General features: G+C 38.3%; 1 protein-coding gene across 2 annotated transcripts in view; it reads left to right on the forward strand.

Moving 5' to 3' along the window:
- Positions 1–885: 885 nt before the first annotated feature.
- LOC112159045 (helicase ARIP4) overlaps positions 886–25,564 on the forward strand; it is a 75,449-nt gene continuing 50,770 nt past the window's right edge. The window contains exons 1-2 of one of the 2 annotated variants that reach the window (XM_024292855.2): positions 886–1,045; positions 22,732–22,885. In XM_024292855.2, coding sequence (XP_024148623.1) covers positions 22,780–22,885 — 106 coding nt within the window. In that variant the 5' untranslated portion in view covers positions 886–1,045; positions 22,732–22,779. The remainder of the gene's footprint in view (positions 1,046–22,731; positions 22,886–25,564) is intronic. The other variant, XM_024292857.2, reaches the window with a different exon arrangement.

Consider the following 25,564-nt stretch of genomic DNA (forward strand, 5'->3'; position numbering starts at 1 on the left):
TAATGTCCTGAATGAGCTGAACGTTTTTGACACCAAGGTTGCTGAAATCACTGAAAGTGTTAGATTTACTTGCCAAAAAAGGAGCAGGAGAATCACTAATCAATAACTTTTGCTGCGCTTTTATTCTTCTAGCAGTTTCCTAATATTTACTGTTGGATCCTGGTACTTACAGAGCTGTAAATGTGTTTATTCTGAACGCTTAAGCAGAAACAACTTAACTACAAATATTTTCTTTTTATTCAAATTAGTGAAATTTTGACAAAACTTGTAAAATTAAACATATTTTGGCAACAGAAAACATTTTGCACACACAAAACACGATTAAAACTGGCAAATATGATAGGATTAGATCTCCATATTGGGATGTTTTATGTTATAGATACAATAGGAATTTCCTAAATTAGAATTATTTTGAAGGGAACAAATAACATTCTATGTTGAAGCTTGTTATCTCACTCTAAAATAAAAATAAAAATAGTAATAATAAAAACAAAACTATATTCCAATAAATCAAAACTATAATTTAACCGGCTTTCATGTAGAAATATATTACAGTTTTAAAATAAAATTACAAGAAAAAGAGTGGCAGAAATTCACTTTTTACAAACCAAAAAAAGGTGTGGAAAAGCTTCATTAGATCCATTGAAGAGGTTTGGTTGTGGAGCTTTAAATGCTTTAATTGTTGTGGATAAAACCCGTTTTTATCCACAAACAATTGCGTTTTCTGCTATGTTTGCGGGAAACTGTTTCTTTTCTCAATCAACAAATCAAATTACGTGTTCTTCTCCTTAAAAATCTATTCATTGTCTTCACATAAAAGGCTTAAATCGTGTGTTTTGAGTTGCGCGTAATGCCGATGCGCATCGTGTCCGTTTGGATTCATTTCCGGGACTTGGAGGGCGCAGAGACCAGCAGCACCGACCCCCCCTCCTCCTTCAGCCAGAAAGCCGGTGAATGGTAGAAACGGTTAAGCTTGTCCCGCGTGCCATAACCCCCCCAGCTCCAGAAACCAAAGGTTGGAACCAGCTGGAGGGAACCGGCGCAGGTGAGAAACGCGCAGCGGCTGGATGTGGATAGTTGTCGGTCTGGGTTTTTTCAGAGCCGCTACTGCTGCTGGTTCAGACAAAAGAAGCATCATGCATGCGCGCATCTCCGCTTCCTTTTTCCCGTCTGCACTGCTGTAGCTGCTTCCTCTCTGGGTTATAAAACTGCAAACACGCAGCCGGGGTCTGACATCTGCGAGGTTCACAGAAACGAGGAGCTGCTGGAGTCTGTCCATGTTACCTGAGTGTCAGGATTGAGAGCAAAAGGCTAAAAAAGAAATACATTTCAGAAAGACTGGTATCTACTATATTCCACTGTGAAGTTAAGTGGTGATCATAAATGTTGGAGCAAATTAGTTGTTTTTCCTTTGTAACTTGGTGAACTTTTTTGCAAAAGTAAAAATATGTTTTGTATGAAACAGAAACATACATTTTTCCAAACTGTAGTAAAGTTGAGGGTTTGACAACTACCGTATTTTCCACAGTATAAGTCACAGTTTTTTCATAGTTTAGCCAGGGGTGCAACTTATTTGTGTTTTGTTTTATAAGGCATAAATAAGCTCATATATTTGTTATTTTTCCTGTAGTTTTACAGTTGTTTTCTCTAGAAACTGCTAGAGGGCGCTGCATCCCAGCCAGCAAGGCCAAGTCCCATATGGTTTCAAAGTGGGCAGAAAATGTGGGCACCCAGAGTTTCTGTGGTGGTCCCACCTGTGTTTGCCAACACTGATTTAAGTGTGGACTCAGTGGGTTAGCTCGCTACGCTAGCCAGCCGCCCGGTGGTCAGCATAACGAGCTAGCAAGCTCTGCTGTAGCTAGCGAGCTCTGTTGTATTGAGCAAGCAAGCTCCACTGTAGAATGCTATGGAGCCTCACTGTAGCATGCTATGGAGCTTCACTGTGGCATGCTAGCGAGCTTCACTGTAGCATGCTAGCGAGCTTCACTGTAGCATGCTAGCGAGCTCCACTGTAGCATGCTATGGTGCTTCATTGTAGCATGCTATGGAGCTTCACTGTGGCATGCTAGCGAGCTTCACTGTGGCATGCTAGCGAGCTTCACTGTAGCATGCTAGCGAGCTCCACTGCAGAATGCTATGGAGCTTCATTGTAGCATGCTAGCGAGCTCCGCTGTAGCTAGCGAGCTCTGTTGTATTGAGCAAGTGAGCTCCACTGTAGCATGCTGGCGAGCTCCTCTGTAGCATGCTGGCGAGCTCCTCTGTAACAAGCTAGTGAACTCCACTGTAGCATGCTAGCGAGCTCCTCTGTAGCATGCTTACAAGCTCCACTGATCCCAGCAAGCAAGCTCCACTGTAACATGCTAGCGAGCTCCGCTGTAGCTAGCAAGCTGTTGTATTGAACAAGCGAACTCCACTGTAGCATGCTAGGGGGTTCCATTGTATTATGTTAGGGAGCTCCGCTGTAGCTAGCACTAGCGAGCTCAATTGTATCGAGCAAGCGAGCTCCACTGTAGCATGCTTGGGGGCTCCTCTGTAGCATGCTAGCGAGCTCCTCTGTAGTATGCTAACAAGCTACTCTGTAGCATGCTAGTTGGCTCCTCTGTGGTATACTAACGAGCTACATTGTAGCCAGCTAGCAAGCTCCACTGTAACATTTTAGCGAGCTCTGCTGTATTGAGCATGCGAGCTCCAGTGTAGCATGTTGGGAGCTCCTCTGTCACGAGCTAGCGAGCTCCGCTGTATCATGGCAGGTTTGATATTGGTCTATAGTCGCTCATTTGTGTTTTGTCTAGCTTAGTGCAGAAAAGAAGAGCTGCAGGATGAAGAGTGACAGTGAAGCAGGAAGAAGCTAGTCTTAAAAATTGATGGATAAGTCCTTGAACTGAAAAAAACTCAAGAGTTATGGAAGTTTCTTAAGGGCAGCACTGATTGCAGAGTTTGATCCAGCAGTGATTTGGAGCAGGATCTCATCAGCTGTTTTCTGTCTTATTCAAATATGTTTGAAGTTGTTGGGAATCCGTCTGCTCTCATAACAGAAAACAGACTTTGAGGAGCTACAATTCCCATCAAAATATAAAAACCATAAAACATCCAAACACAGCCCTGATCCCGAAGGTCTCCCTGTTTTCCAGCTCTCCCTGCTGCTGATTCATTACCTGATCAGGTGTGTTCAGTCGGTCAGAATCAGCAGAGAGAAGTGTAGGACAGAACTTAAGGATCGGGGTGGAGCAGCCCTGCTGCAAAAAAGAGGACATGCTGATCTAAGACTCAGCGGGTCCTGCTGGAGGAACAAAAAATGCTGCGATCAGTTTGTCGTTGAGAATTAATTTTCCTCTTTCTTTTCATTAAAGTGATTCAGTGCTAATGTGTGTTTAACTCAGTGCTCATTCTTTCCTTGTTAAGTGTTTTAACGGTGGGTTAGGAAGAAACACTGGTGCACTGTCAGCTGCTCTAGAGCATAAAGACCAGAAAATAAAAGATTACTTTCATTTGTACATATTAACACTTTAAACCTCTATATTAATTGTCCTGTGAAGTATGTTCAATTATATTTCCTTCTAGGATTTTGCGGTTCTCGTTCATTTTTCTCTGACATTCAGGATTTTCTGCAGCAGTCAAAGTGTCTTTCCTGAAAAGAGCACTTTTGTTAAACTGACATGAAATCTAAAATATGTATGAACATGATCATCCTGCAGGTGGAGACGTGATGTTGCTGACATTTGCTGGCTGGAATAGGTTTTTTTAAAGGGGCCATGCAAGAAAAATCCACTTTTTTTGAGAGGTGCATTATACTGTTCATTCTTCACTATAAAGAACCCAAAAGCGTTTTTTTGATCCGTTCACACATTTCTGAGTAATCCTCTAAAAACCTGCGCTCTCACAGCAGCCCCTCTAATACCCACGAAAACGAGCAGGTCCTCACATGCTGATGTCACAACGTGAGACAGCCCCTTTCAGGAAGAGTCTGCTCTGACAGCACCGCCCCCAGGCTAACACACTTTCTCCGCAAAGCTAGCAGCTTGAGCTAGCGGTGATCGGATAGCGTCATGAGCCCCCTTCCTGGCTCGTGCACAGTAGACGGCAGCTGTCTATGTGGTGATTTTAGGCAGCTGGCCAAGAAACGCTGATTCTTTAGTGTTCATACTTTGTGTGGTGGCATAGAAGCTTACGACTGGTGAGGAACCCTGACACGTTGGGATGAATCCTAAACGTATCTGAGAATGGTGCAAGCAGACGACGGATATTGGGAAGACAGCAGGAGAAAGGGAGCAGACAATTTCCTGGTGGAGAAAAGGGGAACCGACTATATCCTGCCGGAGAAAGGAGAGCTGACTATATCCTGACTATATATCTGGAAGATGGCGCAGGTGTTTGTGGCCGCTCGTCTGTTCCTGTCCCTGTTGTTTTTGTTTATGCTGTTTTCGTACTTCGGTACCCTGCTAGCGGAGTCTCGGTCGGTTGCGAACAATCTAAGCTCATTTCGTTTCGGACGTAAAACTTTAACCCCGCTGCTCTCGAGAATTCCGGCCCACCAGACTCTTCCTGCGGCAGAAACGTCGGGGCAGATGAGGTAAGCGCAGCGGCTGCCTTGCGAAGTTGAAGGCGTGCTGGACAAGCTTCCTGTCCTTTTCCTGACCAGGATCTGGACTACTTTCTCAAGCTACTGTGTCCTGGCGTATCCTGGATCCACCCGATGTCTGCATTATTCCCGTAGCTGGCTTCAATGAGGGAGACCAGTTCCATCACACCTGCTCTCCTCGGCCTCGCTAGCACGGATCTAACCCCGGGAATCTGGCGGCGCTCTCCCGGTCACTTGCATCTTCTACTGCAGCTGGTCCAACTTCCAGATTCGGACTGGTGAACGCCAGATCGCTGGCGAACAAAACTTTTGTTTTGCGGGACCTCATCTCATCTTGCTGCTTGGACTTTCTCTTCATAACCGAGACGTGGACATCTCCTGGTGAGAACAGTGCTTTTGTTGAACTTTTACCTGCTGTATTTTCTTATTTTAGCTCCCCGCGGATGTCCGGCCGCGGAGGAGGGACTGCGGCTGTTTTTATGAATGGGTTGAAATGTAAACAATGCTGCTTGTCAGCCCCATTCTCCAGCTTTGAACTGACCTCATTTGAGGTGGGAAGATTTGAACAGGTGTTTTGTGCCGTTATCTACAGACTTCCCAAATATAATAAGGACTTTCTGAATGATTTCTCTGATTTCTTGGCAGAAATCATGCCTTATTATGACCATGTTCTTATTCTGGGCGATTTTAATATTCATGTATCATGTCCTGATAATCCACTGGTGAAGAACTTTTTAGAAATTATTGGTTCTTTTAATCTGGTGCAGTGGGTTTCTGGAGCCACTCATGAACAAGGAAATGTACTAGATCTCGTGCTGTCATATGGATTACCTGTGTTTAATTTAGAAATCTGTGATATTGCCATGTCAGGTCACCTGCCTGTAATTTTTGAAGCTGATCTTGGGTGTGCTGCAGTTAAATCTAGCATGCCTCCTCGGAAATGTAGGATTCTTAATTCTTCCTCTGCCAGTGAGTTCTCATTTGCATTTAACCAGCTCATTACCCCCTCCCATACTGCTGATGTTGATGAGCTTAGTTCCTGGTTTCCCTCAACCTGTACCATCAAATCATCTAAACATGAGCCCTGGCTCAACAACAGAACCCAGGAAGCTCGGAGAACTTGCAGGAAAGCTGAACGTAGATGGAAGAAAGACAAGCTACTCTCTACAAATTTGGAAGGAGTGTTGTAAATCTTTTCAGGCTACTGTTTGTACAGAAAGACAAGAGTATCTGTCTAGTGTAATCACTTCCGACCAGCACAATCCACGAGTACTGTTTTAAACAATAGACTATGTTCTTAATGCTCCACAGGCGGCGTCATTGGAGGCTTCTTCTGATGTGTGCAACAACTTCCTTGATTTCTTTATTGACAAGGTTACAAACATAAGGGCTGCCATCACTTCTCCTTCTGCTGACCCCTCGACCCCTATACCTTGCTCAGCCACTTTTTAAATGTTTGAGTCGGTGCCAATTTCACTTTTTGATAAGTTAGTTAAACAAAGTAAGCCATCGGGTTCTGTCCTGGATCCCATCCCTCCTAAGCTATTTAAAGAGGTCTTCCCTACTGTGGCTCAGACCGCCCTTGCCATTATTAACACCAATCTGGCTACTGGTGTTGTCCCTGCCATTTTTAAACACGCTGTCGTTCAACCCCTGCTTAAAAAACCTAGCCTAGACAGCTCTATGTTGGCTAACTTCAGACCCATCTCCAGGATGCCTTTCACTTCAAAAATCTTGGAGAAAGTGGTCTACCTGCAGCTGGAGGAATTTTTGAGTCTCCATGACATCTTTGAAGTCTTCCAGTCTGGTTTTAGAGCCCGCCACAGCATAGAATCAGCGTTACTGAGGGTCAGTAATGACATCCTCCAGGCCACTGATGCTGGAGATCATGTGGTTCTGGTTCTGTTAGATCTATCAGTGGCATTTGACACAGTGGATCACCATATCCTAATATCTAGGCTTCAGAACCTGGTGGGGATCCGAGGTACCGCTTTAGATTGGCTTAGGTCTTACTTAACAGGACGGATGATGTGTGTTGATCTTGATGGTTTTAAATCTAGAACAGCTGGGGTGTCTTTTAGAGTTCCACAGGGTTCAGCTTTAGGGCCACTTCTGTTTTCTTTGTATCTCCTACCATTAGGGTCCATTCTGAGAAGGCATGGGGTTTCTTTTCACCTGTATGCTGATGATAGTCAGATCTATCTGCCATTGAAAAGGATGGACGGTTTTTCGGCTAGCCCACTTTTATCATGCCTTAAGGACTGGTTGGCCCTAAGTTTCTTGAGCTTCAATGAGAACAAAAGAGAAGCACTTGTGTTTGGACCAAATGACCTCAGAGGATCATCTCCAATCGATCTGGGTTATTTTACTAACTTTTTAAAGTCAACTGTTTCTAAGACCATTTTTATTGTCTATTTATCTTGTCTTAGTGTGACTGTCTTTTATGTCTTTGGTGTTCAGCACTTTGTTTTAGCTGCCTGCTGTGAAAGTGAAAGTGCCATACAAATAAAGCTAAGTTGAGAATTGAGTTGAGTTAGTTGAAACAGAGGAGCCAACTATATCCTGGTGGAGAAAAGAGAGGCGACTATATCCTGATGAAGAAACGGGAGCCGAGTATATCCTGGTGGAGAAAAGGGAGGCGACTATATCCTGGTTGAAACAGGGGAGCCGACTATATCCTGGTTGAAACAGGGGAGCCGACTATATCCTGATGAAGAAACGGGAGCTGACTATATCCTGGTGGAGAAAAGGGAGGCGACTATATCCTGGTTGAAACAGGGGAGCCGACTATAACCTGGTGGAAACAGGGGAGCCAACCATATCCTGGTGGAGAAAAGGGGGGGGGACTATTTCCTGATGGATTCTTAAGACCAATGAAAATTGTGTTTTTGATGTGTTATTGTGACGTTTTTCTGATGATTGAGGACATTTCTGAGTATTTCTTTACTCAAATCGTTGTGAATTAGGAGCAGATGAAAAAATCCAGTTGAAAAAAGATCTTGTGTATGACATAAAAAATACGCTGGTCGGACCACAAACTCTGCTCTGCTCCATACTGATACATCCATTTTTAGACAAATAGATCCTTGTACTTCTTTGTTTGTGCTGTCTGAGCTGAAATCTTGCTCATAACTGTACGGCTGGATCGCTGCAGTATTGCTCTCCCTTTTTGTTTCGCTGGTAATGTTAGGTTGGGGGTGTGAGCGGCTGTAAGCTAGTAGAATTGAGTTTAATCCCAGAGTTCTCAGCAATGGAGAAGGGAAGGGTGGTGGGGTTGCTCTGCACCAGGAGTTCTGTGCATGTTTCAGCTTTGAACACTGGCTCATGTTATGTGATGGCTCAGTGCAGACATAAATTCTTGATTTCCATGCTATAAAGTATTTTTATATATTATATGAAAATAAAATCTACTTAAATAAGTAAGGATTACCACTTTAGCAAAAATGTGAGTTATTTAATCAGTTTAGTTATTTCTAAATGCACTCAGACTCTAACAACAGCAAATCTTTGAACATTTTCAAATGTTTTCTGTCAAGCTTGTTTACCAAAGACTTTTTTGACTTGCAAACCAAAGCAGCCGTGAAATAAACATTCTTGCTCTCTCCCATCCCTGCTGCTGCTGTTTCTGAATCTCAAACCAGCAGGAGGGACGGAGCTGTGGAAGATGTTCTGACCCACGCTTGTTCTGAACCAGCCGCTGGGAGACTGATGGATGCGGGTCAGAGCGATCTGACTGACCGGCTTCTTCTGATCAGTCAAAAAGAGGCTCAAGCATCACAGCAGGGACTGAAGTAAATATCTAGTTACCTTCTTTATGGCGAGCAGATTTAATTCACTGAAGCGGAAGAAGCAGCGATCGGAGGAAAATCAAAAAGCTGAGATTCTGACCTTTGCTGATTCTCATGTTTTAGTCATTTGTATTGCAGAGCATGAAACCAAAAGATGGAAAGATCTGCCTCAGTGGTGAACATAGAAATGTTTACTCTTTCATTTAAAGTAGCTGTAAAGCGTTCAGAGTCATGCTGATGTAGAGATATTGGGAGCAAAGAGGAGAGGCACAGATCCAAAGCGCTCTTTCGGAAAGCCTCTTTGTTTAAAGGGTGACCAAACCCTAAATCAACTTTTTTTGTCTGTTTACCTCTATAAATGCAGTTTTAAAAGTGTTGTCTGTTGGTCATTGCTGAATTTTTGATAAATTAAAATAAACGTGTTAAATTCTTGAAAATATAGTCAAAAACCGCCAGTGTGCTGCCCCCTACAGGTTGAATTAAGGTATTACAGTTGAATTTTGTGATTGGTCAAACCATGTACGTTTCAGTAAGTCTCACGTCATGATCTACAGCTCCAGTAATGATAACAGTCCTGTTCTCCAGCCCCACACCTGACTGGATTTTCACATTTTGGCTGTGGGTGGAGTCAGCCTCCAACTTCCCTGTTTGGTTTCCCTTTAAAGACCCACTCCAATCATATTTTGATCTATTTTTAAAGTGTTCCTAATTATGCTGTTTTTAGCCAAAATAAAAAATGTCAATTTTCTACAATATAGTTTCTACTGAGTGCCAGTAGTTTGTTAGAATTAAAATAAACATACAATTGCAACACATGGACACACTTCTCTCTGTGTGTCTCAACAACAGATGAACTAAAGAAGTGCAGGTCAACTAACTACTTGCTTCTTTTTAGCAGAAACATGGGGTAATATTTTTAGGTCATTAATTTACCCATGATGACAAAAAACAAACAAACAAAAAAAGCTCTAGCAGAAGCTTCTGTCGCAGTAAAATGTGCATCTGGTGTGAATTGGAGGAGGGCGCGGATGCTGCACGCGCTCTTCCGCGTCCAGTGGGAACCTAGCATAACCCTCATCTTTCCCATCATCCATCTGTTCACGCGCTCTCCCACTAGCTTAAAACCCCATTCTAAAATTATTGATGCAAGAAAAATGCTGAGGAATGTCGGAGCTTTTCAGCCGTTTTGATTCAGATTCCAGCTCAGACGAGGAAATCAAAGACGTACACGGATCTAATTGTTTTTAAGATTTTACTTCTATTTTATTAAATGTTTGAATGTCCTGGAACCCTCAATATCTACATTTTTATCATCCACGTCGAGGCCTAAGATCTGAAGACTAAATTCTTTTAATGGTCACTCATCTTTTAAGTAGCAGCCCAGCTTGTTACTGTTATTTTTATTGTTTTATTGCTTTTACTGTTTCATTATTTTTATATTTTTTTGTGATTTTTGTTTCTGTTTTGTATTTTATTGTTTAATGATTTTAATCAAACTTGATTTTCTGTGCAGCACTTTGGTTGCTTTTAAAGGTGCTCTATAAATAATAAATTAATAGATTTTTCATTTTCTGCTAGTGGATCAGAAAGGAGCGGAGCAGGGAGCGTGTGGCCCTCTGAATTACATCACAGATACAAGCTTTTTCCAACTGCACTTTTCATCTGCTCCTGATTCACAATGATTTGAATGATAAAATACTGAGAAATGCCATTTTAAGCTTACTTTTCTTTAAACATGTCCTCCATCAACAGAAAAATGCCTCAAGAACACCATGTTCATTTAAACCTAATTTGACAATATAAAACAAGCAGAGGAGAAAGAAATTTCAGGGTTTTCTGCTGACAAATCCAGAATGTTTTGATCTGAAGGTTAAAAGTTTCAGTCTGTGGCTTTCAAAAATCTTCTTGAAAATACTTTTTGACCACATGATGATTGAAAGCAAAAAAGTCAAAAGAATGAAATATTCTGTTTGACTGGCGTCGCACTTCTACAGACTTTTATGTCTTTTGGAAGCCATGGCAGAGTGGTTTACATCCAGAATCAGCAGAGCTTTCACGTGGTGATATGTCCTGACACGTCTGGACTGTGCAGGGAAACTTCCTAATTACAGGTCAGGTGTTGTGACCACGCCCCCAGATGGCGGTCTTCTGCTGCTTAGTGCGCTCAGGAATGGTCTGACATGGTCTGATTTAACCATCTAGATTTTTTTATTTCTCTGGCATCAATAAGGTTTTGTTTTTTCTTTGGCTCAGAAATATTTGGGCAAGGATTTTTATTGTTTTTTATGCTATTTATAATTTCAAAATGGGTCCAGTAGATACTACTACTCATTTTCTACTCATCAAAACCTACAAGGAGCTGCATAGTTTTACTTTAGTCTTAAAGAAATTTGGATTTGCATTTATGAACTTCTTTTTTTAAAATAATAAGAATTATGTCTTTTTTGGCATGAACAAAGGCAAAAATATATTAAAAAAAACTAGAANACAGAAAGGTCCCAGCCGGGAGTCGAACCGGGGCCTTCTCGCTGTGAGGCAAGAGCGCTAACCACTGCGCCACCGTGCAGCCCTCAAACAACTTTTTTTCAAAATAAAAGATGTTCTGTGCCAAATAGGATTGTGTCAGTGCTGCTTTAGGCTGCTGGTAACCACAAGATAATATGTGCTTTTAATTAATAAAAGATCACATTTTTTACCAAAGTTTTGCTTTGCATATAAAATCTGTTCATTCTGGGGGTAGCGTTGAGCAAACAAGACGTCTTCAGGTCAACAGGGATGTAAAAATCTACATAGTTTATCATCTACAGTATGTGTACCTCAGACATCAATTTATGCATTTAACTAATCTAAATGTAATAAATGCTATTAAGTAATTAAGTAAAATTGCTATTTTATTTATTTTTTTTGTTCTTTTTCACGTCTTTGTCCTCAGCAGTCTTACACTGCTGGGTTTTGTTATTTTAGTTTGGGGCTGGTAGTCTTAGTTTGCAGGCTTTGTTTATTTGTTTTCTTCAGGTAGTTTTGGTTAAGCAGCCATTAGCAGGGAGCTGCTGACTCAGATGGTCAACATGACTGGATCAGCAGCTCCCTTATTTATTTTATGTTTGTCCAGTCAGCCACCATGGAGAGATGAAAGAACCACATGTGGATCTGGAGCTGCAGGTTGTGAACCCCTGGGTTAGGGTTAAAAGTTAAAGTCCCATTAGCTTGTTCTCCACATTTGACCCATCCCCTGAGGGAGTGGAGAGACGACAAATATGTTTAATAAAATAGATATGATTAAAGAAAACGTCCTGGTCCAACGTAAAGCAAACACATTTTTTCTTTCTAGTTAACACATTGTTACATAACGTACAACTGTGGTCGCTCACATCTGAATCTGCGGTTCTGTTGGGCCCGTGCTTGTTTAAAGTCTTTGAAAATGCTAAATGTTCATGCACTGGCCCCTGAGCTTTACCAGAAATGACCCGTTTCCTGCAATGCATACGCCACTTCCACCTTCAACAGGATAGTTTCCCACACGCCGACTTGTTTCTCGCCTTTGTTTTAAACTCTAAATCTACTGGGGAAATTCCGTCCCAAAATAGGGAACTATTTTAAATATAGTTGAATAGCTAATCAAATTTTCCCTTTAATTCTCAAATTACAAGAAGAAAAAGGTGCTTTAAATGTGAACACAGAATTGTTGACGCTTAAGGTAACATTTTTCAGAAGTGAAACAGTTTAAAGAGGTTTGGCATTCACTGAAAAATGTGCTTAAATCCTAAGAAAACTCTTTAAACTGAATTTTAATAAAATCTTCCGGCTCAAATTTCTCCAAACTGAAGACGCCTGCACTAACCAGACAGAGTGGCTTCTGTTTTCTGAGGATTTGATCCGTTGAAGTGTTTTGTTTTATCTTTTTTTTTATGTTCATTGACTGATCTGAAAGGGTGACCCCCCCCCTCCTCCCCATCCAGCCTCAGCATTGTGTAATCCTGTTACACAACCAAAGAGATGCCATGCAGGTCTTTTACTTCTGAAAGCCAGATCAATATGAAGGTAAAGTGTCCATCACCACAACCACAATTTAAAACATCTATTTAGTAGATCTTTATTTTTATTTTTTCCACTTTTGTGTTTGTAGGGTGTGCAGGAATCATGTGAATATGGGAAAGTTTGTATTTTTCCAAAAATATGCCTGTTTTTCAGGAACAATCTTTATTAAGTCAACTCTTGTGGGATTATTGCATCTTTCATTTACAACAAATTATTTTAGAAAATGATTTTTAACCTGCTCTTGATCGATGTTCAGCAAAAAAAAAAAAAAAATTCTAAGGTCTTGACTAAAAAATTTCCCCTTAATCGTGACACTAAATTAACTGAGACTGAAGCTGCGTCTTTCTAGATTTTGTCGATGATTAATGGACAAAGTGCATCTAGCTTTAAAACGCCTCATTTATTCTTTTGGATTGTGAAGAAACTTCATCGCCTCTACATTTTATAATTGGAATCACTGACTGTATAAAAGATCTGGACAGAGGAACTGTGACATCACCCACAGAAAATGGTTTACTTCTCCCTTCAATCAAATGAAGTCAATCCAGATGTCATTTTTTGGGATGTGGACGCTGCCACGTTGGAACCAGAAATCATCAGTAAGAAGTGATTGATTCGACTCTGTCTGAGTAAACGTTTCTACGGCAACCACTCTCACCAATCAGGAGAAAGCTTGTTGGTAGTCCACACCCCTAACACTTGAAGGATCGCTTGGATCATTTGGAACGTTTAACCTCAGACTACGTACTTTTATTGGGTGATCTGATTGGTTAGTTTATAACTTGAACTACAGGCAAAAATCTTTATTATTTATTTTTTTTAGCAAGAACATGATAAAAAAATGGGTCAGAGCAAGAATTCTGACAAGTATTAAAGTCTAAGGGATTTTGGCTTCTGGAAACCAGCAGGCACTTCCTGTTTGGAATGACAGGGGGTGGAGCCACTCAGTCCAGTTCTTATATTCAGTCATTGCTTGGAACACCTTAATTCAGGGGTGTTGAACTCAGTCGCACAAGGGGCCAAAATCTACAACACACCTTAGGTCACAGACCGAACAGGACAAACATTTATTGAATAATCTAAAACTAAATTTTTAAAACTTTAAAAACTTAACTTTATAACATAATTATGATAGCATTACCTGCGATAATACTAGTGAGAATGCTGTAAGCTGAATTTAGCCGCTAAAAATGCTAGTGCTGATAGCTGAAGATGCTGAAATTGATAGCTAAAAATGTGGAAGCTGTTAGCCAGCTAAAATATTAGCTAAATGCCAAATTAGCCAGAAAAGCTAAAACAAAAAATCTAGGTTAGCCAAAACAGCTAGTATGCAGCTGAAGAAATAGCTAAACATCAAAATAGCCTAAAAACTGAAAAAAGATTAAATTAGCCAAAACAGCTTACGTTTAAATATTAGCCCAACTCAAAAACAGCCTAAAAACATTTTAAAATAGCCTAAATTAGCCAAAACAGCTAGCATGTAGCTGAAATATTAGCTAAATTTCAGAATAGCCTAAAAACCTTTAGTAAATACCAAAATACTAAAAAAATCTAGCAGAATTTACATTTTTAAAAGTTTAAAACCGTAACTTTTTAACATAAATACGAATAATAAAATAAGCAGGAATATTATTCCAGAATAAATCAACTTGAACCTTAAATAACTTTCAATAGTTTACTCTCCATAAAAATGTATTTTGTAAAAATTATACAAGTTAGAAATAAGCGCAATATAACATCGAGCCATTAATGATGATAAAATAAAATGATCTGGAGGGCCGGATCCGGCCCCCGGGCCTCGACTTTGACACATGTGCCTTAAATTATATGTCATTATTAGTATTTGATCAACATTTGGATGCATTTCAGGAGGAATCATTAGTCATTTCTTTAAATAACACCGATATAGTTAGACTGAGTTAAGTTGAGCTAAATTTGGCTTTCTTTTTGTTTTTTTGTTTTTTAGAAAAGCTTTATGTCACACCGTCCGTGTTAACACATTGACACCCTCCCCTCCTGCCCCACTCCTTTGTTAAATCTCCTCTGAGCCCCTGCAGTGTTTCTAATCTGGCTTTAGTGAATTCCCCTACAGCACTACTGACATAAATCCATGCTACTCCAGATCTGTGTGGGCCTTTTCGCCCCTGAGGGTAGTAAAAGTTTTGGCAAATCCTTAGTAGGGAGGTTGTGGGAGGAGTTAACTGTTAATTTAGTTTAAGAAACGGGACAATGAATTAGTCTTTTGTAAGACTACCAAAAGCTGAAGAGACACTTTGTGAGTGACCTCCTGTTAAGGCGGGATCAAGTTGCAGTTTCCACCGGTCCAACTCGCCTTTCAAACCTCAATAATTTTCCATTTTAATTGTGAAAGTGGGGTAAAATGTGAAGATGTATGTGTGCGTTTCAGTGAGGGTGGAAAAATTAGTCAGTGTTTACAGTGTTCTCGCATCTTGGCGCATGCGTCTTGCGTAACTTCTTTATTCCACTAAGCTGAAAAGTGGCATTATTAAGCCGAACTTATGTAAGGCAGCTTATGCAAGCAGCTGTCTTCTCACTGCCCCTCTTTTATCATTTGTTTTATAAGATTCCTGCTTTGTCTGGGAACCTTTCAAGATGTTCAGCTTTCCCTTGAAATAAAATGATGCTGAAGTTGAGATTTTAGGACAGTTAGTACTCAGCATTTAATTTGCAATTTGATATTTGGACACGTACTTTCCCAAAGAAGTTTATCTGAAACTGGTTTAGTTTGTTTATTTTGATAGTGAATGGTAGAACAGAATGTTAAAAACTCATATATTTACCTTTCTTTTCTATTAAGACCACTTTTTCCAGTTTAATTTATTGTTTTTATCTCAGTTTCTTTCCTTGTTTAGGGTTTCCTTACTCCAAACTCTGTTTCTTCAGCAAACATTCCTCCCTTTGCACCTTCCTATTGACAAAATACCTGATCCAGGTGATCAGCAGCAGGTAGAGCAGGGATAACTGGGAAAACTAGTAGGATACCTGCCCTTGAGGACTGTGTTTGTGCAGCCCCGATCTGCTGTGTTCATTCTAAAGCTGATTTACATCAGAATATTTGGGTTAAATGCAGATTCCTGTCAACAAAAACAAACAAGAGTCTTTTAGGGCTCGGCTGGTGTGTGAGTCAACACATAAATAATGATAAACAACTCGACTCTAATCTAATTAAGTATTTTTATGGACAAAAAAAGTGTTTTAATGCTAATTAAAAGCAGAATTTAGAAAATAACTAGATTTATTCTTTACAAAAGTTATTTTCTGCAAAAATGGTATGAAAAACAAGCTTTATATTTAGAGGAAAACGTATTTTATTCAGTTATTAGCTGTTGACGTGAGAAAATTGAAGATGCATGGAGAAAATGTGTTATACAATTTCTACAGCAAGCAACGTTTAGGGAAGGAGGAAATAACCAGTGTGGTTACCGTGGCAGCATGTGAGCACTCTAAACTGCTTTAAAAGGTCTTTTTATTTCTGAAAAGCCACATGCAGAGTTTGTCATCATGCAGTTTAAAATACAAAGGTATTTCTGTTTCACCCTCACATGCATTGCTAATAGTTATTTACATGTTTTTAGAATATGAGCAGAAAACACACATTTTCCTTCTTGTCTGCCCACTGTACCCACTATATCTCACAAGTGTTTTTTATTTACCTTTATTTAGCTCTCCCAATATTTAAATAAATGCATTACAATCAAACTAAAACTTGCTAAAATAGAATTCTGTCTTTTCCACTGTTATTTTTTTTAAATAAGAGTGCAATAGAATGAGAATAATTTAATTTGCATGAAAATGTGTAGAAAAATCTTTGCTTTAATGATTTATGATGATGATAAATGGCTCCATCTGTGAGAAATGAATCTGTAAGATGCATTCAGTCCATTTCAGTGCTGTTCTGCTGATCATAAAACCATCAAAATTCACATCAATAATCATTTATGACTAGTTAGATTTGTTTAATGCATGGATGTTACTAAAAATAAAACAAATTGTGAAAATTTGCCTTTATTTGGCCGTAAAACTGCCATAACGGCAATTAAAACCTGGCATGTGCGTTGACTGGGCACACAAACCCTTTTACCTTGGTATGTAAAGTGCGTTTCACAAAGGAGGATTTCTGAAGAGGATGCATAGACGGCTGCATTCACTCTGGTTGAAGCCATGCTTGATATTAATGCATAAATTTTCCTGTAGCCCAGTTAGCTGACTTCCTGCTGACTGAGAGCACACATGAATGCCAAGAACTTCTCTTAAGACATCTTTCTCGGATTTCACATCAGATTCTGCTAAGAATTTTTGCTAAAAGATTTACTTCTAAAAGAAGAATCAACTGTGTATGGGTATGTAAAGTAACCAAAGTCTGTAAACTGATCCTTTGCATGCATTTACTAGTAGCCATGAGATAAATTTCATGATGTGAACTTCCTCATCTGGGGGATCATAATGTTGCATTTAATGGCGGCTTGTGTTGATGTCACAAGAGATCATTAGCTTCTACTCTACCTTTTTCTATGCTGTACCTTCCAAGCAGAAATAGAAAACAGGCGTTTTATTCAATATGTAATAATAAATTTTTTCTTTGCAATTAAAAAAAAAAAATACTGCAAAAGGTTGTTTTTTTAATGGAGTCATTTTATGTGATGAATGGACCTACTTTCCCATTCTACTTTAACTCTTCATTGAGTTGAAAATTCACAATTTAGGTTTAAAACTGACATTCCATCTTAGAAAGTTTGAAGCCTGAATTAAGGTTATTTTTAATTTAATTATCTTTTTAAATAAATAGTTTTTTAAAAGCTGCTCAAAATAAATTTATAACAATCATGTATTTTCATTAGACTGAACTTATGAATGGAAGGTTCAAAAGGATTTCTGATTACATCATACAGTATTTGTATGGGTTGTAATGCAGCCTCTTTTTCATGCAAGCTGTTAAATAGGTCAAATCAGGTAAGGAGGAGGATTTAAGCCGGGGTCTGTTATGCAACATGTTGTAGCCTAAAATTCACAAACTAGTTCAGCTGCTTTTCTTTGGTTTGTGACAGTAGAAATTAGTTTGTGACCTTCCGGTTGTCCTCTATTTTTCTTTTTGTTTTAGATGTTTACAAACTTCAGAAAATGGGTGAGTGCACCCATTCTAGTTAACAACTAGATATACAGCATTACCTGCGAAAATGCTAAAGCTAAATGTGGCCCCTGGAGATGCCAGAGTTAATAGCTGAAAATGCTGGAACTGTAGCTAAAAATGCTCAAGCTGATAGCTTGCTAAAATATTAGCTAAGCTGTAAATTAGGCAAAACACTGGAAAAATGTCTAATTTTGCCAAAACAGCTAACATAATGCTAAATTATTAGCTAAACTCCAAATTTGTCTAAAGAACTTTAAAATGTCACATTTTGACAAAACAGTTAGCATAATACTACAATATTAGCTAAACTCCCGATTTACCCAAAGAACTTCAAAAATTCAAGTTTTGCCAAAACAGCTAGCATAATGCTAAGATATTACTTAAACTCCAAATTTGCCTAAAGATCTTTAAAAAGTCACATTTTGACAGAAAAGCTAGGATGAAGCTGAAATATTAGCTAAACTCTAAATTTGCCAGAAGAACTTAATATTGTCAGAGTTGACAAAACAGTTAGCATAGTGTTACAATATTAGCTAAACTCTAAATTAGCCTAAATAACTTAAAAAAGTCAAATTTTAACAAAACAGATAGCATAATGCTAAAACATTAGCTAAATTCCAAAGTAGCCTAAACATCTGGATAAATGTCAAATTAGCCAAAAACAACTTGCATGTTGCTAAAATAAAACCTAAATTTCAAATTATCCTGGAAATTCACAAGTTCACAAGTGCACAACGTTTTTGAAGAATTTGAGCAATTTCTCATTCACTTCCTATGGGGCATATTATTCTCAATATTTCAAAAACTATTTCACCTAAAGTAATGTCCTGAACTAGCTGAAAAATTGCAGAAATTGCTGAAAGTGTGTTTTAGTTTTTACGTGCTGAAAAAGGTATGGGAAGGAGCTGGAGAATCATTATGCATTCACAGATTAATGAGAGTGTACTTCAGTTTGTGCTTCTTTTCATTAGGACCGGGTGTCCACATCCATAGACGTCACATTTTGGGTTATGTTACCACAATAGTTGATTCTGTTCAACTGGAGCCCTGTGAATACATTCTTAGAGGGTTACCTCAAATATTAGCTCGGTTCTTAAGAGGTTAAATGTCTGCATGAAGGTAATAGCTGAACATATTGCAGCATATTTTCATGTGATGATTGACACAGGAAACAATTACTGTTGGTGCAAAACTGGACTTTTTAATTACATTTAAATAACACTGGGAAACATGAGATTTTACTTGAAGCCAGAAACTCAGGACATCCACCTGGGAGAGCACGGATATCATCTGTACAGAGCATACAACGTATCCAGAGCAAGGCACATTAGGATGAAGTGTTCCTTTACTTTTATTGTCGTATTTTTTTCTCTTGTTTTTAGTCCAGAACCCATTCTGCAAGCTTCTTTGTATTTATGAGGCTCTCTAGAGGCCAAACTATGAAGTCAGTTTGGCCAGAACTACCTGTTGTGTAACGGCTGTCTAATGTTATGCAAGGTGAGTTGGCTGGCAGTCAAGAATAAACCTTGATACTGTCTGGAAATATGGGCTGGAGGGATCCATTTATTTTACCTGGAAACCCTTAGCTAATAGTACGTTTTCTTTTTACTGTTTCTGATTTGTGTTGAAATTCTTCATTTTTTTTTATTTGCTTATTAAAAAAAGTAATGTAGATTATATATTTTTTATTTTTTTTATTTATTTTTATGAAGGTTTAACAGCATTCATGCTATAGTGATTCTCCTGCTCCTTTCCCCTGATGTTTTTCAGGAAGTAAAAACTCAATCACACTTTCAGCAATTTCTTAAATGTTCAGCTTGTTCATTACTGCTTGTACTTTTGGTATTCAACTTAATAGTTTTTGAAATATTGAGCAAAACATTCCCCATAGGAAATGCATGAGAAAGTCTTCAAATTTACTATGTTTAAATAGATCAACAACAAGCCTTTAAAGGGGCCCTACCATGAAAATTCTACTTTTTGAAGTTTTAAATGCATTTTACTGTTCATTCCTCTCTATAAAGAACCCCAAAGGGGCATTTTGATCCGTTCATACATTTGAGAGTAATCCTAAAAACCTGCACTGACTGAAGTAGCCCCTCCCATACCCACAAAAACAAGCGGTTGGAAACGTGCTGATGTAAGGTCGATGCCAACAGCTCCCTCCAGGAAGAGTCTTTGCAGCAAGCTCCGCCCCCAGACTATAAAGAACATACACCCACCTTCTCCGCGGAGCTGTGGTGCCGAGATAGTTATCCCCTGCCGCCAGAATCTGTCTCCTGGTAGGGGATAACTACCTTCCTCTTCTGCTCTCTGACCCATCTTTCAAGGTGGTCTCGGTTCGTTTCCATTTGGACTGAACTTCTGTTCGCTCTGAGATTCCTCAGTCCGAATACGATGTAAACACATTAGAAATCAGGTGATATGTGAGCCACGGACAAATGTAGAGCTTAGATTGCCATGTTAGTCAAAAGGAAATAATTGTTCCATCTGTTTACCTGTTAGAACATTTATTTTAACACAATCAAAAAACGTATTACTCCTTTTTCTGTGTCTCGTTACGCAGCACGTGTGCGGGGTGCTGCCATGACGTCATCTTAAAAGCTCTTAGTAGTTCCAGCAGAATTCTCTTAAAGGCAATGTTATAACACCACAATGATGAGACATGGAAACTCATTAAAATGAGGTCAGGAGAAATTCATGCTCAATAAAACAACTTTTAACGTGATCCACATTGATTCTACACGCGTTTTTTAGCTTGTGTACCTGTAGCATCTCCAGTAACCGTCATGCAGGACTCCTCTGTGGTACCAGAGCTGCGATAAAAACCTGACCTTGATACAGACGCTCAAAATCCATCAGCAAAATAAAAAGCTTGAATAAGAGAAAAATCCTGGCATTTTTAGACCACTGCACATCCATCTTTCTCTTCTGTTTTGTCCCGCCCACACAGCTGCTGGCCAATGACTGAAGAGATCTTAAGTCACGTGGTTTTGTTTACAAAGTTTGATCAAGATGAGGAGGCTCGGGGAGGCAGACTCAAGGGTGACGTCGTGAAATGGGCGGGACCAACAAGAAGTGAAAGGTGGAGCCTCCGAAATCGATTCGTTTTACTTCCGTGTATTAAAACGGGTCACAAAAAGGACTCATATTTCATAAATAATTTGTTTTTTTAGTGTTCTGAAGGTAATATATGATCATATATATGGATATAGTTTACTCTGAAAGGATGAAGTATAGTAGTAGTAGTAGTATAGTATAGTAATTGTATAGTAATTTTAAAAAAATGGCATTGAGCTGTTATATTAGCATTATGCTAGCTCATTTGGGTAACATGGCATCTACTGAGGGGTTTTTTTTATTCTAATTTGAAGTTTAGCTAATATTTTAGCAACATGCTAACGTTTTTGGCTAATTTGTTATCTACTGTGGTTTTATAGGCTAATTTAGAGTTTAGCTTCCATTTTAGCAACATGCTAACGTTTTTGACTAATTTACTTTACGGGGGAATTTTAGGCTTTTTGAAGCTTAGCTAATATTTTAGCAGGATGCTAACGTTGTGGCTAATTTGTAATCTACTGAGGTTTAAAGCTAATTTGGAGTTTAGCTTCCATTTTAGCAAAATGCTAACGTTTTTGACTAACTTAGTTTACTGAGGAATTTTAGGCTATTTAGGAGTTTAGCTAGTAGTTAAGCAACAAACTATTTTTTGGGCTAATTTTGAGTTTAGCTCATATCTAAGCAACACTAATTTTTTTATTTATTTATTTATTTGTTTTTTTGCAAAATTGGCATGTATTAGTATTTTTTAAGCAATTTTACAACAAAATTTTCAGGAATTTAGGTCAACTTCAGAGCTCCTTCATAGTTATTTAACAAAATTTCCAGTCTTTTAGCAAATGTAACATTTTGTAAATAACTTTAGTATTTTCAGCAAATCCTTTTAACAAGTAAATTGTGTCACCATTTTCATCAAAAAGCTTCAGCATCTTCAGCGACTACTCTCAGTAAAAAAACATTCTAGCATTATCGCAGGTAACGCAACTTTTCTAATTTCTTTTCATTCTGACACACAGAAAATGCTGACTATAAAACTCTTGACGTGTTCATGGGCCATTGTTCTGCTATAATTTGCTTGGTCATTCTACTCTCTATCATGTTCCCATAGCTGTTTCTTACAAAAATCTGGCCAAAACAAGAAAAGATGACTCAACAACAAAAGAGAAAAGGCTTCTGTTTGTGAACTTTGATAAATAAATAGATACACAGATGGGTTTGGGACATCAGGATCAGCTTATGAGACTACATCCGGTGATCTGGCAGTAAGAATATAAAAAACAAGTCTGTTTTGATCTTTTTATAACTAACCTTATAAGCGAAGGTGCTCTTTTGTGTTTGTTGCAGTCATTAAAACTCAGAAAAACGCCAATCTTTATGAGTTTGTTCTAAGAAATATCAGATACAAACTATTACATCTCATCCTGGAGTTGTTCAGTTTAGTTTATTTGACATGGATCAGGTACAGAAGCTTTAATCAAAGAAAATATGCTTTGTTTAAGCTCTCTCATTTCCATCTGCAGTCCCCAAGACACACAAATACAAAAATTAACAACTGGCATAAAACAATGCAATGCACAAAAGGCACAATTATTATGTGATAAAACAAGAGAGAGAAAGAGATAAAAAAATCTAGTTTAAATACTACATATTTAATCATGTTGACATATCTGTTTTGTTAAAATAATTTTTTCATTTCCATGCTATTTTTTTTTCAGTTTTTGCATAATTTTAGGTGCGTCTGTAGTTTATTCCACTCAGTTACAGATTTGAAAGAAAATAGTGATTGGCCGAGAGCAGTAGGAATACCAGCCATGAGATGTGGATCTTTGTTCTGATGTCAACATTGCAAACCTGTGAGAAGTAGAGGAATCATAGTATTTATAATCTTGAACAAAAGCTGAAATTTTGTGGTTTGGATAATATTTTCAAAGCTTAACATTTGATGTTTGGTTAGTATTTCACAATGATGATATTGTCATGATTTTCTAACCATACTTCTGACGGGAAAGTGAACTGTTGCTTTTAGGAACACCTGGACTAAATATATGAAATGTTCAACACATTTTCTTTCTCTGGTGAGTTAAACCCCATGTGTTTTTTTTTTATATCCCTTCCAGGTGTTAGCAGTGTGGCTATGCAGAGGTAGCAGTAATTATCATCTCAGGATGTCCAATGACGAAGAGGAATGCCATGATGGGAGGAAAAGGGAGAGACGGATCATCTGCCTCAGCGATGAGGATGATGACAATGATGAAGATGAGGGGATTTATGGTGAGTCAACATGGAAATTTTCCTTATTGAGTGCTTTTGGGGATTATCAGATGTAGCAAAGTGAACTGATTTTAAGTCTGCTTGACTTTGTACGGATCCAGTCCTGAACTTTGTCTTCAGACTGGTGTGTACTGGAGATTTATGTTGTAAACTAAAGCCTGTAAACAACACTACGTGACTAAACATTTTTGCAGTCATTGGTCAGGAATCACTTTTATGTATATTCCGTAATGCCGGGCTTTGGTGGCAGTTTTGGTTCAGTTTGTTCCTCTCCGAGCACGGAGTCTATTCAGAGGGAGAAAATTCAGAGTAAACCAAAGATCAGTCTGATTGGAAATGAACCAAGACCAGAAAGATCGGGTCAGGGAGCGGTTTCTAGGGTCTACTTGGGTGTATTCAGATTGAAAACTGGTTCTGGATTATCAGGGGAAAGAAATCCTGTTTCATTTTAAACCAAATCAAATGTGTTCAGTCTGAACACGCCCCAAATCTGACCTAAATTTTAAAGTAAGGCGACCTTTTCACCCACACAATGATAGGTGTGTTTAAAGTTTTAGAACATCATGTCTGTTGTCTGAAGGTCAAATAAAAGGAAACTTAGAGCCTAAACAAGACAAGACAAAAGAACATTAAAACAAATGTTACATTGAAAGCCCTCACTTTGGCTCAGGTTGGTGTACTGCAGATAAAAACCTAAAAAGTTGTGAGCTCATTCTGGAATTGGAGCATATTTTAACACACCACCAGTCATATTTCACATACAAAAACTGACTAAACTTACTTTTCTTGAGGCCAAATCTCCAAAAGTTAGGAGATTTGAATGCTTGGAAAGAGTTTATTATTGTATTATTTGTTTTATTGGTAGTTTTTTGTAATTGTGGGAGCATTTCTTTTAATAAACTAAAAATTTTAAATTGTAAGTATTATCAATCTGTGATGAATATGTAGTAGAAAATCGGAAAAGTGAAGGTTTACTTTTTATGAAATTGTCCTCCAGCTCTAGAATGAGCTACAGTTTCTTTTAATCACTTTTTTCTTTTTCTTCTTTAACTGAAAAGGAAAAACATCAATTCTCAGATACAAAAACCTTGTTTCTCTGTATTCATGAGGCGCCCAGCTCCACTCAGCAGACCGTACAGTTCTGTCCTCTCAGGATAAAAAACAAACTCTGATGCTACTATTTGTTGCATAACTGAGTGAGTCATCCATCAGCTCTATTAAGTGTAGACGAGTGTGCGTGCACAAGTTGTGTTAAGCTGAATGTTTCATGCAGATTAAAATTCTTTGTGAAAAGCAAAGGTGCTGATTAAATAAGTTTATCACCCGAGAAAAGCTGCTGTTTATTAAAGACTTGACAGGATTTACAGCTTAATCAGAAACACATTGTGAAAGTCCTGCAGTCCATGAAGTACATCTGAGTGCAGTAAAGCAAAGACGCAACCAGAGATAATGGTGAGGCAAGTGTCCTTGAATTTTAGCTCAACCTTTTGTTTTCTCATTTCTTTCTTTAAGCGTTCATGTTAAAAGTTTAACATTAGCTGTTTGAACACTGTTATATCCCTGTATTGAGTTTCCTCCTTTTTGTTTTTCATAGCTTGCTTTAGAAAGCAACACAAATAAATTATACAAGAATAACAACCATATTCTGAGTAAACAGAAGCAATAAAGCTTTTTTTCTGTATTATTCCAGATTTTTGCTCCTGATTTCTTATTTGTTTTCATTTTTATTATCATCATACTGATTCAATCATCAGTCAAATTAAAATACAAAATGTGTTTTAAATGTTTGTTATTGACAGGAAATCAAATCTAAACTGACATGACTTGGAAAAGTGATCATCACCTGTCCAAAGAGTCGTGTAAGTGTCTCAAAGTTTGGACAGAAAAGACTGAAAGTGACGCATTTGATTCACAAAGACTTATTTAAGTCAAAAATTAGACAGAAACAGAAACTCCCATGATGCTTTGCTGTTTAACCTTAAAGAAAAAAGGACATGTTTAGATATTGAAAGAGAAAATGAATGAATCCTTTGACACCAGAGATGTTGCTAGCAAAGCCTAAATATCACGAGTTCTTTGACTTTTCATTTCAACCTGGATGAAAGCTCCAATGTTAAAGGGTTAAAAGGTACAAAAGGTCATTTACTGCCCATTTACCTCCAATTTTCATTGTAGTGATTCTCCTTTCCGTATGTAATTCAGCACATAAAAACTGAATCACGCTTTCAGCGATTTCAGCGATCTTGGTGTCAAAACGTTCACCTCGTTTAGGACATCACAGCTCGAACTTTTGTTATTCATAAACTGTATAGTTTTTTAAAAATTGAGCAAAATATGCCCAAAAGGAAATGAATGAGAAATTGCTCAAATCCTTAGTGGACTTTGAAACTTGTGAACTTCTGCATACTTTCAGCTAGAGAAACCAGTCAAACTTTAAAATGTTCAACAACTACTAGGTTTTAATTAGGAATTTAGCTTTTATTTTAGCAACAGGCTAGCTGTTTTTGGCCAATTTAGACATTTTTTCCAGTTTTTAGGCTAATTTGGAGTCTAGCTAATGTTTTAGCATTATGCTAGCTGTTCTGGCAAAACTAGTAATTTTCCTTTTTTTAGGGTAATTTGGAATTTAGCTAATATGTTAGCATTATGCTAGCTGTTTTGGCTAAATTTGACATTTTT

This window comes from Oryzias melastigma, linkage group LG7, assembly GCF_002922805.2.
Source record: "Oryzias melastigma strain HK-1 linkage group LG7, ASM292280v2, whole genome shotgun sequence".
Classification (NCBI taxonomy): Eukaryota; Metazoa; Chordata; class Actinopteri; order Beloniformes; family Adrianichthyidae; genus Oryzias; species Oryzias melastigma.